Source organism: Dama dama, chromosome 22 (genome assembly GCF_033118175.1).
Source record: "Dama dama isolate Ldn47 chromosome 22, ASM3311817v1, whole genome shotgun sequence".
Taxonomy (NCBI): Eukaryota; Metazoa; Chordata; class Mammalia; order Artiodactyla; family Cervidae; genus Dama; species Dama dama.
Window position 1 is genome coordinate 3865523 of NC_083702.1, and position 16482 is coordinate 3882004.

The 16482-nt window shown below is 54.9% G+C and overlaps 1 protein-coding gene across 3 annotated transcripts in view; it reads right to left on the minus strand.

Annotated features, from left to right (window-relative positions):
- Window positions 1-77: 77 nt before the first annotated feature.
- PPARA (peroxisome proliferator activated receptor alpha) overlaps window positions 78-16482 on the minus strand; it is a 78916-nt gene continuing 62511 nt past the window's right edge. For all 3 annotated transcript variants that reach the window (XM_061124337.1, XM_061124338.1, XM_061124339.1), the window contains exon 8: window positions 78-7319. In XM_061124337.1, coding sequence (XP_060980320.1) covers window positions 7072-7319 — 248 coding nt within the window. In that variant the 3' untranslated portion in view covers window positions 78-7071. The remainder of the gene's footprint in view (window positions 7320-16482) is intronic.

A 16482-nucleotide genomic window follows, 5' to 3' on the forward strand; every position in this document is an offset into this window, starting at 1 on the left:
CAGGGCAGACCCTATAGTTGGGACTTGTTTTTCCACACAAGCAGTTCATCTCACAGCATCACTCAAAACTCCTCAAATAATTTTTAAAAATAGTTTATTTTTTAAAACCATTAAGGCAATACTGTACCCTGAAATTAACTCTTTACATTCATCAGTCTTACAGTAGGACATTCCAAACATATAAGTTCCCATCAATTTAGGATAGAAATTAATATATATGATCAGTTCAATCTCCTAAAGGGAAATGAATAAGATCCTTTTTTTTTAAATTTAAATTAACGTTATTTTATAGCCATTTTCTAATTGCCTGGCACTACCACCAGGAAAGTGACCAAGGAGATCCCACTCGCTGTCCTTTGCATACCCTGGCTTCCCTGACCCCAGGTGCCCCACTGATCACACCCAGGGGGCTGAGCCTCAGAGGTCATTTGGAGCCTACCCAGAAAAGCTCTGCTTTGGAATTGCTTCTGTTTAGTATGAAATAACAAGGGGTCTGTCAGCCCCTAAGTGCTTTGAGAGCATTAAGGCACCAAGAACAGTAATGGACCAACACACACCAAGGAATCACGCTCAGTCCTGGCTTTGGAAACTGCATGGCTCTGCCGGACATCTGGCAAAGGCTGCTTCTGTGCTCCATGTGCCCCAGGCACAGACACGTGTCAGGAAGAAGCCCACCCAGGTTTGGAACAGGTCGCCTGGGAGATGCACGGGGTCTGTGGCTTCCGCTGGAAGCTGCCAGAGCAGCTGATGAGAGTCCCTGTCTTGGCATCTCTCAGATTGCAGAGCTCTTTGGTCACAACCCCAGGTAGTAATTACCTGAAGAGCAGACAGCTGCTTACTACACAGAAGTTCCTGGTCTCCAGCGGGACCCTGGGTCTGCCTTGCTGACAGACAGGCTTGCCTGTGCTGCTCACGTGCGAAATGACGAAGAGAACAGATTTACAGGGAAATAAATTCCAGGTGGCTCAGAAGAGAAGGAAAGCTCAGACGTGTGTACGTGTGTGTGTGTGTGTGTGTGTGTGTGTGTGCATGTGGGGCGGGGGGAGGGAGGTGTCCGGGAAGGGGCGGGCCTGTGTGCGCATGCAGTTGTATTTCTGTTGTGACGTTTCAGGTTTTTTTGTGTTTCCAACAGGTCCAAGAGCCAGGCTACTAAACAGTATACATCAGTTCACACTGATTTCAGAAAAATCCCAATGTTTGTTGTTAGATGCATGATTGTAGGTTAGTAAAATATTAGGATTTAAAAAAAACCCTCAAATCACAGTATTTAAGATACAGCTATTAACATAATTCCTTTTACCATACAGTGTAGGAAAAAAGAAAAGTGATACTCGAACACAAATACTGTAACTATAGGGCACTGAGTGGTATCCATCTCGTGTGAGGTACGTTGTTTTTTAGGCCTGAAAAAAGGACCAGACCATCTGTGCCTTTAAAAAGAAACTTCCCCAAAGCGAATGATTTTTCCTGGAAAAGAGCAGCTACTCCTCTTCAGGGCCTCTCACCGCGTGGCCCCCACCTTCTGTCCCAGGAGGCAGGGCTGGTGGTGGGGTCTTGTCTGCGCTCCGGCGGGCACGATGCTGCACTGGTCACCACGCCGCTGGGGGCCGGGGCGGGGAAGGCAAGGGAAGAGGAGGCTGCTGCGTTACCTTCTCTGGGGGAAACGGGGATGCTGTTCACATTCGACCCAAACTAGCAAACACATTTTTAAATGAAAAAAACGGACCCAGGTCTCAGTTTGCTGTTTTGCGATGTAAAAAATTGGTATTCGATTTTTTTTTTCCCTCAAATAATGCTTTTAACAGCCACGGGGGCCCCGAGGTCCTCGATGTTATGAGTTGCTCAGTCAAGATGTGACCTTGGCGTGGATGCAGTGTGGTCTGTTCTGTGCAGAGGGTTCCAGCTGAACCACATCACGTGGCCCCCTCTTCCTCAGGGGGGTTATACTTCTCCTGCCTCAAACTGAAATTCTGAGAAGCAGACTAGATCTGAGGAGTCTGGGCGCCTCAAGCCAGGAAAAGGCGTGTGGAAGTCAGCCTCGGGCAGCAGCCTCTCTGTTCTAATGAGTGGGCCACGCCCATAGCAGCCCACTCTATGGGAATAAAGTAGGAACCTGCCGCACCCCACAGAAACAGCATCATGGAAAGCGTTATGTAACTCTTCGAGTGACTTTGAAGACGTGTGGTCTTTTTTTCCCGTAGAGCACTTCCAGTACCAGTTTAGTTTGTCCGGCAGTTCCCAGAGAAGGAGGAGGGCCTCCTGTGTCCCCAGTCAGACCGAGCTGCTGCCCTTGCTTTCAGTCTGGTGTGTCTCTGGCTGAGGGTTGATAGCCATTTTCCTAATTGTGCTAAAAAATGGTGCCTAAAAATAGATGTAAATCTCAGCCAACACTCAGACTTCAACCTTTGGAGCCTAATCTTGGATCTTCCTGGAGAGAAGTTCCCCAGAGGAAAGCATGCCCCCAGAAAAGTCCTAGCCCTGGGAAGGGGGAACATGCGCAGGTAGAGGGGCACAATTGGCAGCATTCAGGCCGGCTGGTCAGCACTCGCCGCCACGGCCCTCCGTCCGCTCCTCCCCGCGGGGCTGTCCACGGGGCCTCCCTGCTGCAGGCGGGCCATGCCATCTGGAGAGCCAAGGCAGGAGTCCCCTTAGCTGATCACTCCAGGAAGAGATTTCGTTGCCGAGGATCTGTCACCCCAGGGAACCAGGCAGACCTTCCGAGCCGGGAGCACCTGCGTGTCTTCCTTGCAGGATCCGCGTGGGATCTTGGTCCGCTTGGACCAAGACTTAAGATCAAATACAGATATAGTTCAGTGCCTGCAGCAACAGCACCACGAAAACCCTCCCTGGACACGTCTTGATAGTGAAGCCCTCTGGGTGGCATTGGTCTTAGTTTGTGACATCTAGGGACAGTACAATTTCTTTGCCTCCCTTAAATCGACACCGCTGTTGTGAACTTAGAGAGCAAGCGACCCCCCCCAGGAACACGTGTGGCCAGGGGACCAGACTCAACTACAGGGATCACTCTGAAGCACCCTCACCCGCCTTAAATGCAGGGGTGGGAGCGGGGAAGCAAGCCACCCCCGGGTCCAACCCGCACGACCAGGCAGACCTTCCGAGCCCAGTGTTTTCACCTGAAGGTGGGATGACACAGACTGACCCCCTCGAGGGTCTGAGGCCTGGAGGTGACACCAGAGCCTGCGCTGACGATGCTGGGAGCACCTGCGTGTCTTCCTCGAAGGATCCGCGTTTTGAAAGGCCGTGCAGGTTGAAGAGGCACTTTCAGGTGACTGGTTTTCCAGGGTCCCCGGAAGCCCCTACTAAAGGCCAGGCCAGTGGCCAAGTTGGTCTTAGCTGGAAGCACCTGACTCCCTGGTTGAAACAGTGGACTTATATTTAAACAGGACTTTTAAAGACATTCCAGAGACGAGTGTGGTCATTGGGTCAAGACAAAAGAAGCTCTCTGTCATGCATCCGGCCGCGAGCCGTCAAAACATGTCTGGTGTCACAGTGGCTTGAAAAGGAGTCAGGCAGAGAGGGGCTCAGGTGTGACTTGGGGGTGGAGGCGCGGGGAGCCACGGCTGCCGAAGGCTTGCATAGAGACATCTCTCTCTGCCCTCACCTGCCAGCATCTCCCTGTGAACAGGCTCCCCCTTGGCCAGCAGGCGAATCTGCAGAGGAGGCAGGCCCTGGGTGGGCCAGTCACCTAGGCCCTCGGCAGCGAAGGCGCGGAGTCCTAACCCCTGGACCAGTGGGGAATTTCCAAGGCTCCCTTTAAATGATAAAATTTCCTTTAAAAATCCACGTAGGCTTCCGTGTCTCAGGGTGTACACAGCAGAGGTAAGCACACAGTCTCTGAGCCCTGATCACAGACGGTCTGACTAGGGATGCACCGAAGGCCCCAGTGTTCCATGGACCTTAGATTTAACAGAGGCTCGTGACAGCCCTATTGACGTGGCTGTCCAGCTGCAGATTTGGGGAAATAGTAGCTGCTCAATTAATAGCTTTCTCATCATCAATCATCCAAACAAGGGCCCTACCTGTGCCTGGAGCTTCTGGTCAGATCGTAGGCTGCCGCGTTCTGTGCTCTTAAATAGGAAGGAAGGGCTCAACAGGGCCGGCTCTCGGGCATTCTGGAATTCTTTCCCTTCGATTCACAGTCACTGTTGACACCTGTGCGTGAACCCTCTTTGGGAAGATGCTTTGAGCCCCTCTCCCCAGAAAGCTGTGTAGAGGTCACAGGGCTCCCGGAGGCCAGGCGGGCAGCGGGCAGGGCTGCCGTCAAACTGCTCCTCTGACACTGGACGTCAGGGAGGCGGCGTCCTGCGCATGCAGCAGCCCTCAGGCTTCTCGCCGTGTGGCGGGGGCAGAAGTGAGCCTGTGGGACCCCCCCACCGGAAATGCCCAGGAGGCAGAGAGGAGGGCCACTGTGGGCAGCAGGGCGGCCCGGAGGCCCCATGGTCCACCTGTCCAGACAAAGGCCGCCGGAAGTCTGTGGCCTCTGGGGAGTTTGGCACTTGGTGTTAAGTGAGGAAACGAAGAACCAGGTTTAAACAGTGGCTTAAGAGCAGATCAAGGTGGTGAAAGGGGGGTCCCACCATGACCTGCATCCAGCACCGCGGGCGGCTGGCTCTACACTGGTCGTCTGAAGTTTCTGGAACCTGCTTCCACTGGACCTTATGCTGATGTCTGCTAAAACCTCACAAGCAAGAAGCGTGCTCCTTCGATAGCTCCTGTTTGAAACACTACCATATACTAAGCTGGTGAATAATTCATCCATAATTTGACTATCAATGCTCGGAGAAATCTCTGATTGTGTGACCCCAGATATTCTGAGTGGCAATGAGTGGCTCTGTTATTTCGTGAATTTCTTCCTATTAACAAGTGAACAATGTCAGGTTGCTTTCAGGCCAAGGTCCTCTGTGGCTTCACCATGGGCTTCCCTGGTGGTCTGGCCGGACCCCAAGAGGACCAAATGCTTGCTGACACCATGGATGCAGAGGCTGGGCCGGCAGTCAGCTTGTTCAGTGGCAAATGTGAGTTGGGAGCGGTTTCAGATAGGTCCTACGAAAAGCTAAACAGAACCAACAAGTCTTCCGAAAGCCTGAGTCTTGAGCCTCACTTTCCAAAGCCGTGTCTCTGTGTGTAGACCTGTCCCGAAACACCAGAGCAAGAGGCGGTACACACACAGGATCCAGCCCGCGACCCTAAGACTCACACGAGCCACAGGCCTCCAGGCTGTGGGAGTCAGCCCAGGGAGTTCCCATCTCAGGGAAGAATGGGGACACGGGTGCACCTGTGACTCAAAGCTCACCTCCTTCCTGACTTAGGGTGACCCCTGACTAGCGTCATTCTAAAGAGGAAATGCTTTCATTTGTTTCCAGCAGGTCCTTTGATTGCATCTTAAAAAAAATAAAAGATAAAAGCATCACCGAATGTATAACGTGTACAGAGATGTCCTAATTGTAAGGCTTGCTCTTTTTTAAGCTGAAGTCTTAGTTTTTTTGTATGATAATGCTGATCTTGGGGACTTTTTCAAATTCAACCCTAGCCGTTCTTTAACAGCAGATAATAATGACCTTCTAGAACCAAATGTCCTAAAGACAGAGGGGGAGGGGCATCAAGGGTCAAAAATGCTGCTGGCCCAGGAGGCGTCCAGGGGCTGAACCGGCTGGGGGGTGGGGAGGCACTCTGGCAGCTCTCTGACGGGACAGTTAATCCGAGTGGTGGACAGGACCATGTGCTCTAGACACAAACCATAATCCACACTGCCTCCAAACTGGACTGAGGTTGAAAACTTGACCTTTAAGGCTGAATCAGACATATTAGATTTTGGTAAAACCACCTTATATATGTAGCTGGAAAAGGAGACAACTCTTGAAATCCTTGCAAAGACCACCGGCCTGTTGTGAATCCTGAGACCAAATAAAACCATTTCATTTCCACCCCCCAACCCTGCCCCCAACCCTGGCCCATTCTCCAGATAAGACCCCTGTCCCCACCCCCGTGCCCCACCCCCACGCTATGAAGTCACAGATGCCTCATCCTCTCCACCCCAGGGAGCAGCTACCACAAACAGCGGTTAGAAAGAAAGAAAGCTGCATATTTAGCAAAGCAACGTAGAAACAGACCAAGGAGCTGCCTTGACAGAGGGGGCCTGGAGCAAGATTTACAAATAACTTGTCAGTTTGCCCCTGGAGACACGACCCTGGCCCCCAAACAGCTCGGCTCGGTGGATTCAGATTTGAAAGGGAATCGAGCCGAGAGGAATGGGAAGCGGACTACACTTCAGAGTCCCTCTTGTTCCTGTTGACCACAGGTGCTAGCTTAAAACAGGGAGGGGATCGAGTCCAGAGGGGCCTTGAGACATGGCTTTCTGGAATCTTCTACACACGCCTGGGAACAGGCTTTTCCACATACTACTTACAACCACAAAAACAGCAAACTGAAACGAAACAACCGATGCATTTCGATAAGCTTATTGAAATCATTCTTTGACATTCTAAATCCTGTGATTCAAAAATAGCACGTTGTCTTTCTTCGAATTCAGGAAACAGAACCGAAGTCTTCCAAATAAATATTTCACTGCTTTTAAAATACTTAACCTTTGGAGACGTCTATGTTTACAGGATTATAAAAATTTAAAAGTGCTGATTAGTTTTCAAAATTATAAAAGAGCACAACAGTCAAAAAGCGGTAAAAAGGGAAGACAGACCACGTATTTTGAGGTTAATTCACTGATAAATTCCTAACACGATATAAAGAAATCTGCATTGATTCACATCAGGCACATTAAAAATCAGACCGCTGAACACCATTCCCCATCATTTCCCAAGTCCTGACTAGTAGCTGCTTCTCACCAGCATCTCAAAACTGCACTGCTCTCAGAAGTGGTTACAAAAAAGAAACGTGGAATAGCGTTCCGGTTACCTAGCGAGTATACTTCCCGTGGTTCCAAGGTTTCCATGGTGGACATTTGTGCAAAGCTGCGTTGCTCCCATCTCTCCTCTGTGGTGCCGTCGCCTCTGAAAACCCGCGAGAAGCCCCCTTTCCGCACGCGCGGCCGGGACGTCAGTACATGTCCCTGTAGATCTCCTGCAGCAGCGGGTGCAGGGCGGCGTCCGACTCCGTCTTCTTGATCACCTGCACCAGCTGCGCATGCTCCGTGACCAGCTGCCGCAGGTCTGCCATCTTTTGCAGGAGTTTTGGGAAGAGGAAGACGTCGTCAGGATGGTTGTTCTGTAGGTGGAGTTTGAGCACGTGCACAATGCCCTCCTGCATTTTTTCAATGTGTCCTACGTTTAGGAGGCCGGGCCGATCTACCCTCAGGAGAGAGGAGAGAGGTTTGAGTGGCGTGACCAGCACGTTAATGCCTAGTAACAGGCTTCCAGTCTGAGAAACCAAACATCCTGACCGGACTCAGCCGCCTTTACACACAGTCCACTTGCCTAGAAGACAGAACTGCATTTTCCCCAAATCGCTGGGCCTGGGATAAACAGGAGGAATACTCGTTCCTAAATATTTCTTTTCTTTTTTAAAAAAATGTATTTTATTTATTTGGTTGCAACAGGTCATGGCTGCAACTCACGGGATCTTCTATCTTCACTGGGGCATGTGGGATCTAGTTCCCTGATCAGGGATCGAACCTGGGCCCTCTCCACTGGCCTCGAGGAACCTCAGCGGCTGGACCACAAGGGAAGTCCCTCTCAGTATTTCTATGACCTTAAAACCACTAGCTAGCTTACAGGGTGACTGCTTCATTTAGAGTTTATCTGATGGCCACCTGTCAGGGGAAAACCCCCAAAACATTAGGAGTAGCAGCTATACATACAACCTACTTGTGCCTAATATGGAAAATGACATCCTTCTTCCTGCATCTTCTTAGGTACTCCACTTCTACAATGTGTGAGGAGTGTGATTATGTGCAACGTAGGTTTTGTGGTATAAAGCGCCGTCCCAGGCGCCTTCTGATGTGTGTGAATATGTGTGCTCCGTCGCTTCAGTCGTGTCCGACTCTCTGCGACCCCCCAGGCTCTTCCGTCCATGGGATTTCCCAGGCAAGAATACTGGAGTGGGTTGCCATTTCCTTCTCCAGGGAATCTTCCTGACCCAGGGGTTGAACTCATTTCTCTTATGTTTCTTGCATTGGCAGGAAAATTCTTTACTGCTGTGCCATCTGGGAAGCACACCTAATAAAAATCAGCCAGAAAGTAGGTGGAGCCAGAAAGGAATGAGGGGATGGATACAGGCTGGAGAGGGGGCTGAGGACACCTGGAGAGGGGACATGTGAGGCTTGGAGCAGGAAAAGCGAGGTGGACACCAGGTGACCTCCCCAGGGTGGCTCAGACACGGGCACCCGGCACCTGAGACAGCTCAGACCGCTCATCCTGAAAGATCCAGAAAGATCAGCCCCCGCCATCCATATTCAACAGGCAGCGCTCTCTTTGGAATCCCACACATCAGTAGGGTTTTCAAAAGTGTTGTGCAAAATATGGGCTTGTCATTTTTGGCGGGGGGTGTAAAATAAATATTAGGTTTTTAAAGAGAGAAGTTTTAAAAAAATAATAAGTGAATCCCACTTCATAATTGTAGCCCCATCATACAGATTTCATGTATGTCTCACCAGATATTTTTCTGATCTGATTATAATTTCTTTTATAAAACTGAGGTCACACTACTTATATAAACAGTCATGCATCACTTTCCCCACCACACTGCATCTTGAGCACGCAAAGGACAGTGACAGATTATGTACGACTGCCTTGCCACTCTGCTTTTTACCTCCACCTGACTGTGCCCAGCTGGATGGTCAGAGGGACAGACCTCGCGGAGCTGGGCCACCCTCACCCAGCTCTGTGTCCAGAGTTGGGGCCACTGCAGCCGGCCTCAATTCCGCGAGTGAGGGACTCACAGGGGGCGCTACAGCTTCAGGCAGCATGGCCCCGTGGGTCTCCCTCGTGGCTGGGTTGGGTCAGCCGAGTTTACAGTAGAGGGATGACCTTCTTAGACCCAGGACAGGGCTATTTAAAGGAACGGGAGGCTGAGCCAAAACTCTGCAGAGCTAGCTCCCCGCACAGAGGCCCAGGTTTTCCTTCACTGGAATCCATTTCCTCTGGCAAAGCATACTGTGCAGTCATACCTGTTAGCTGACTACTGATGTTTTCATTTTGAAATTGCATAAGTACACCAGTACAGACAGCAACTGGGCTAACACCCGTGTGGCACGTTATAGAATACTGTCTGCAACATGGACACAAGACTATAGTAACAGTTATAACACGGTCGTCCCATGGTATCTGTGGGGATTGTTCCAGGACCCCTTGAGAGTCCCTTGGACTGCTGGGAGATCCAACCAGTCCATCCTAAAGGAGATCAGCCCTGAGTGTTCATTGGAAGGACTGATGCTGAAGCTGAAACTCCAATACTTTGGCCACCTGAGGCGAAGAACTGACTCATTGGAAAAGACTCTGATGCTGGGAAAGGTTGAGGGCAGGAGGAGAAGGGGACGACAGAGGATGAGATGGTTGGATGGCATCACCGACACAATGGCCATGAGTTTGAGTAAATTCTGGGAGTTGGTGATGGACAGGGAGGCCTGGCGTGCTGTGGTTCATAGGGTTGCAAAGAGTCGGACACAACTGAGTGACTGAACTGAACTGAACTGAAACACCTAAATCCGTGAAAGCTCAAGCCCCATACATAAAACGGCCCATAACCCGTGCACATCCTCTCAAACATATTACATCACTTCTCGACCACCTGTAATGCCTCAGTCAGTGTAAAGAGTATGTGAACAGTTGCCAGTGTGTGGCAAATTGAAGTACTGTTTTTTGGAAGCTTCTGGAATTTTTTTTCTGCATGTTTTCCATCCACAGTTGACTCTTCAGCTGCAGAACCAACGAGTATGGAGGCTGACTGAATATGATGGTGTTATCATAACACATATACATTGTAATATTACCACAATTATAGCTGATATATAACAGTGGGCATGATAGTAATGAAAGTGAAAGTCACTCAGTCGTGTCTTACTCTGCGACCCCAGGGGCCATACGGTCCGTGGGACTCTCCAGGCCAGAATCCTGGAGTGGGCAGCCTTTCCCTTCTCCAGGGGACCTTCTCACTCAGTCGTGTCTGACTCTGCGACCCCAGGGGCCATACGGTCCGAGGGACTCTCCAGGCCAGAATCCTGGAGTGGGCAGCCTTTCCCTTCTCCAGGGGACCTTCTCAATCAGTCGTGTCTGACTCTGCGACCCCAGGGGCCATACGGTGCGTGGGACACTCCAGGCCAGAATCCTGGAGTGGGCAGCCTTTCCCTTCTCCAGGGGATCTTCTCAATCAGTCGTGTCTGACTCCTTGCGACCCCAGGGGCCATACGGTCCGAGGGACTCTCCAGGCCAGAATCCTGGAGTGGGCAGCCTTTCCCTTCTCCAGGGGATCTTCTCACTCAGTCGTGTCTGACTCCTTGCGACCCCAGGGGCCATACGGTCCGCGGGACTCTCCAGGCCAGAATCCTGGAGTGGGCAGCCTTTCCCTTCTCCAGGGGACCTTCTCACTCAGTCGTGTCTGACTCTGCGACCCCAGGGGCCATACGGTCCGCGGGACTCTCCAGGCCAGAATCCTGGAGTGGGCAGCCTTTCCCTTCTCCAGGGGATCTTCTCACTCAGTCGTGTCTGACTCTGCGACCCCAGGGGCCATACGGTCCGTGGGACTCTCCAGGCCAGAATCCTGGAGTGGGCAGCCTTTCCCTTCTCCAGGGGACCTTCTCAATCAGTCGTGTCTGACTCTGCGACCCCAGGGGCCATACGGTCCGTGGGACACTCCAGGCCAGAATCCTGGAGTGGTCAGCCTTTCCCTTCTCCAAGGGACCTTCTGACTCAGTCGTGTCTGACTCTGCGACCCCAGGGGCCATACGGTCCGCCGGACTCTCCAGGCCAGAATCCTGGAGTGGGCAGCCTTTCCCTTCTCCAGGGGACCTTCTCACTCAGTCGTGTCTGACTCTGCGACCCCAGGAGCCATACGGTCCGTGGGACTCTCCAGGCCAGAATCCTGGAGTGGTCAGCCTTTCCCTTCTCCAGGGGACCTTCTGACTCAGTCGTGTCTGACTCTGCGACCCCAGGGGCCATACGGTCCGCCGGACTCTCCAGGCCAGAATCCTGGAGTGGGCAGCCTTTCCCTTCTCCAGGGGACCTTCTCACTCAGTCGTGTCTCACTCCTTGTGACCCCAGGGGCCATACGGTCCGCGGGACTCTCCAGGCCAGAATCCTGGAGTGGGCAGCCTTTCCCTTCTCCAGGGGACCTTCTCACTCAGTCGTGTCTGACTCTGCGACCCCAGGGGCCATACGGTCCGTGGGACTCTCCAGGCCAGAATCCTGGAGTGGGCAGCCTTTCCCTTCTCCAGGGGACCTTCTCACTCAGTCGTGTCTCACTCCTTGCGACCCCAGGGGCCATACGGTCCGCGGGACTCTCTAGGCAAGAATCCTGGACTGGGCAGCCTTTCCCTTCTCCAGGGGATCTTCTCACTCAGTCGTGTCTGACTTTGCGACCCCAGGGGCCATACGGTCCGTGGGACTCTCCAGGCCAGAATCCTGGAGTGGGCAGCCTTTCCCTTCTCCAGGGGACCTTCTCACTCAGTCGTGTCTGACTCTGCGACCCCAGGGGCCATACGGTCCGTGGGACTCTCCAGGCCAGAATCCTGGAGTGGGCAGCCTTTCCCTTCTCCAGGGGACCTTCTGAAACAGTCGTGTCTGACTCTGCGACCCCAGGGGCCATACGGTCCGTGGGACACTCCAGGCCAGAATCCTGGAGTGGGCAGCCTTTCCCTTCTCCAGGGGACCTTCTCACTCAGTCGTGTCTGACTCTGTGACCCCAGGGGCCATACGGTCCGTGGGACTCTCCAGGCCAGAATCCTGGAGTGGGCAGCCTTTCCCTTCTCCAGGGGACCTTCTCATTCAGTCGTGTCTGACTCTGCGACCCCAGGGGCCATACGGTCCGTGGGACTCTCCAGGCCAGAATCCTGGAGTGGGCAGCCTTTCCCTTCTCCAGGGGACCTTCTCACTCAGTCGTGTCTGACTCTGCGACCCCAGGGGCCATACGGTCCGTGGGACACTCCAGGCCAGAATCCTGGAGTGGGCAGCCTTTCCCTTCTCCAGGGGACCTTCTCACTCAGTCGTGTCTCACTCCTTGTGACCCCAGGGGCCATACAGTCCGCGGGACTCTCCAGGCCAGAATCCTGGAGTGGGCAGCCTTTCCCTTCTCCAGGGGATCTTCTCACTCAGTCGTGTCTCACTCCTTGCGACCCCAGGGGCCATACGGTCCGCGGGACTCTCTAGGCAAGAATCCTGGACTGGGCAGCCTTCCCCTTCTCCACGGGACCTTCTCACTCAGTCGTGTCTCACTCCTTGTGACCCCAGGGGCCATACGGTCCGCGGGACTCTCCAGGCCAGAATCCTGGAGTGGGCAGCCTTTCCCTTCTCCAGGGGACCTTCTCACTCAGTCGTGTCTGACTCTGCGACCCCAGGGGCCATACGGTCCGTGGGACTCTCCAGGCCAGAATCCTGGAGTGGGCAGCCTTTCCCTTCTCCAGGGGACCTTCTCACTCAGTCGTGTCTGACTCTGCGACCCCAGGGGCCATACGGTCCGCGGGACTCTCCAGGCCAGAATCCTGGAGTGGGCAGCCTTTCCCTTCTCCAGGGGACCTTCTCAATCAGTCGTGTCTGACTCTGCGACCCCAGGGGCCATACGGTCCGTGGGACTCTCCAGGCCAGAATCCTGGAGTGGGCAGCCTTTCCCTTCTCCAGGGGACCTTCTCAATCAGTCGTGTCTGACTCTGCGACCCCAGGGGCCATACGGTCCGTGGGACTCTCCAGGCCAGAATCCTGGAGTGGGCAGCCTTTCCCTTCTCCAGGGGACCTTCTCAATCAGTCGTGTCTGACTCTGCGACCCCAGGGGCCATACGGTGCGTGGGACACTCCAGGCCAGAATCCTGGAGTGGGCAGCCTTTCCCTTCTCCAGGGGATCTTCTCAATCAGTCGTGTCTGACTCCTTGCGACCCCAGGGGCCATACGGTCCGAGGGACTCTCCAGGCCAGAATCCTGGAGTGGGCAGCCTTTCCCTTCTCCAGGGGATCTTCTCACTCAGTCGTGTCTGACTCCTTGCGACCCCAGGGGCCATACGGTCCGCGGGACTCTCCAGGCCAGAATCCTGGAGTGGGCAGCCTTTCCCTTCTCCAGGGGACCTTCTCACTCAGTCGTGTCTGACTCTGCGACCCCAGGGGCCATACGGTCCGCGGGACCCTCCAGGCCAGAATCCTGGAGTGGGCAGCCTTTCCCTTCTCCAGGGGATCTTCTCACTCAGTCGTGTCTGACTCTGCGACCCCAGGGGCCATACGGTCCGTGGGATTCTCCAGGCCAGAATCCTGGAGTGGGCAGCCTTTCCCTTCTCCAGGGGACCTTCTCAATCAGTCGTGTCTGACTCTGCGACCCCAGGGGCCATACGGTCCGGGGGACACTCCAGGCCAGAATCCTGGAGTGGTCAGCCTTTCCCTTCTCCAAGGGACCTTCTGACTCAGTCGTGTCTGACTCTGCGACCCCAGGGGCCATACGGTCCGCCGGACTCTCCAGGCCAGAATCCTGGAGTGGGCAGCCTTTCCCTTCTCCAGGGGACCTTCTCACTCAGTCGTGTCTGACTCTGCGACCCCAGGAGCCATACGGTCCGTGGGACTCTCCAGGCCAGAATCCTGGAGTGGGCAGCCTTTCCCTTCTCCAGGGGACCTTCTGACTCAGTCGTGTCTGACTCTGCGACCCCAGGGGCCATACGGTCCGCCGGACTCTCCAGGCCAGAATCCTGGAGTGGGCAGCCTTTCCCTTCTCCAGGGGACCTTCTCACTCAGTCGTGTCTCACTCCTTGTGACCCCAGGGGCCATACGGTCCGCGGGACTCTCCAGGCCAGAATCCTGGAGTGGGCAGCCTTTCCCTTCTCCAGGGGACCTTCTCACTCAGTCGTGTCTCACTCCTTGTGACCCCAGGGGCCATACGGTCCGCGGGACTCTCCAGGCCAGAATCCTGGAGTGGGCAGCCTTTCCCTTCTCCAGGGGACCTTCTCACTCAGTCGTGTCTGACTCTGCGACCCCAGGGGCCATACGGTCCGTGCGACTCTCCAGGCCAGAATCCTGGAGTGGGCAGCCTTTCCCTTCTCCAGGGGACCTTCTCACTCAGTCGTGTCTGACTCTGCGACCCCAAGGGCCATACGGTCCGTGGGACTCTCCAGGCCAGAATCCTGGACTGGGCAGCCTTTCCCTTCTCCAGGGGACCTTCTCACTCAGTCGTGTCTGACTCTGCGACCCCAGGGGCCATACGGTCCGTGGGACTCTCCAGGCCAGAATCCTGGAGTGGGCAGCCTTTCCCTTCTCCAGGGGACCTTCTCACTCACTCGTGTCTGACTCTGCGACCCCAGGGGCTATATTGTCCTTGGGACTCTCCAGGCCAGAATCCTGGAGTGGGCAGCCTTTCCCTTCTCCAGGGGACCTTCTCACTCAGTCGTGTCTGACTCTGCGACCCCTGGGGCCATACGGTCCATGGGACTCTCCAGGCCAGAATCCTGGAGTGGGCAGCCTTTTCCTTCTCCAGGGGACCTTCTGACTCAGTCGTGTCTGACTCTGCGACCCCAGGGGCCATACGGTCCATGGGACTCTCCAGGCCAGAATCCTGGAGTGGGCAGCCTTTCCCTTCTCCAGGGGACCTTCTCACTCAGTCGTGTCTGACTCTGCGACCCCAGGGGCCATACGGTCCGACGGACTCTCCAGGCCAGAATCCTGGTTGGGCAGCCTTTCCCTTCTCCAGGGGATCTTCTCACTCAGTCGTGTCTGACTCTGCGACCCCAGGGGCCATACGGTCCGCGGGACTCTCCAGGCCAGAATCCTGGAGTGGGCAGCCTTTCCCTTCTCCAGGGGATCTTCTCACTCAGTCGTGTCTGACTCTGCGACCCCAGGGGCCATACGGTCCGCGGGACTCTCCAGGCAAGAATCCTGGACTGGGCAGCCTTTCCCTTCTCCAGGGGATCTTCTCACTCAGTCGTGTCTGACTCTGCGACCCCAGGGGCCATACAGTCCGTGCGACTCTCCAGGCCAGAATCCTGGAGTGGGCAGCCTTTCCCTTCTCCAGGGGACCTTCTCACTCAGTCGTGTCTGACTCTGCGACCCCAGGGGCCATACGGTCCGTGGGACTCTCCAGGCCAGAATCCTGGAGTGGGCAGCCTTTCCCTTCTCCAGGGGACCTTCTCACTCAGTCGTGTCTGACTCTGCGACCCCAGGGGCCATACAGTCCGTGCGACTCTCCAGGCCAGAATCCTGGAGTGGGCAGCCTTTCCCTTCTCCAGGGGACCTTCTCACTCAGTCGTGTCTGACTCTGCGACCCCAGGGGCCATACGGTCCGTGGGACTCTCCAGGCCAGAATCCTGGAGTGGGCAGCCTTTCCCTTCTACAGGGGACCTTCTCACTCAGTCGTGCCTGACTCTGCGACCCCAGGGGCCATACGGTCCGTGGGACACTCCAGGCCAGAATCCTGGAGTGGGCAGCCTTTCCCTTCTCCAGGGGACCTTCTCACTCAGTCGTGTCTGACTCTGCGACCCCAGGGGCCATACGGTCCGCGGGACTCTCCAGGCCAGAATCCTGGAGTGGGCAGCCTTTCCCTTCTCCAGGGGATCTTCTCACTCAGTCGTGTCTCACTCCTTGTGACCGCAGGGGCCATACAGTCCGCGGGACTCTCCAGGCCAGAATCCTGGAGTGGGCAGCCTTTCCCTTCTCCAGGGGATCTTCTCACTCAGTCGTGTCTCACTCCTTGCGACCCCAGGGGCCATACGTTCCGCGGGACTCTCCAGGCCAGAATCCTGGAGTGGGCAGCCTTTCCCTTCTCCAGGGGACCTTCTCACTCAGTCGTGTCTCACTCCTTGTGACCCCAGGGGCCATACGGTCCGCGGGACTCTCCAGGCCAGAATCCTGGAGTGGGCAGCCTTTCCCTTCTCCAGGGGACCTTCTCACTCAGTCGTGTCTGACTCTGCGACCCCAGGGGCCATACGGTCCGCGGGACTCTCCAGGCCAGAATCCTGGAGTGGGCAGCCTTTCCCTTCTCCAGGGGACCTTCTCACTCAGTCGTGTCTGACTCTGCGACCCCAGGGGCCATACGGTCCGCGGGACTCTCCAGGCCAGAATCCTGGAGTGGGCAGCCTTTCCCTTCTCCAGGGGATCTTCTCAATCAGTCGTGTCTGACTCTGCGACCCCAGGGGCCATATGGTCCATGGGACTCTCCAGGCCAGAATCCTGGAGTGGGCAGCCTTTCCCTTCCTCAGGGGATCTTCTCATTCAGTCCTGTCTGACTCTGCGACCCCAGGGGCCATACGGTCCGTGGGACACTCCAGGCCAGAATCCTGGAGTGGGCAGCCTTTCCCTTCTCCAGGGGACCTTCTCACTCAGTCGTGTCTGACTCT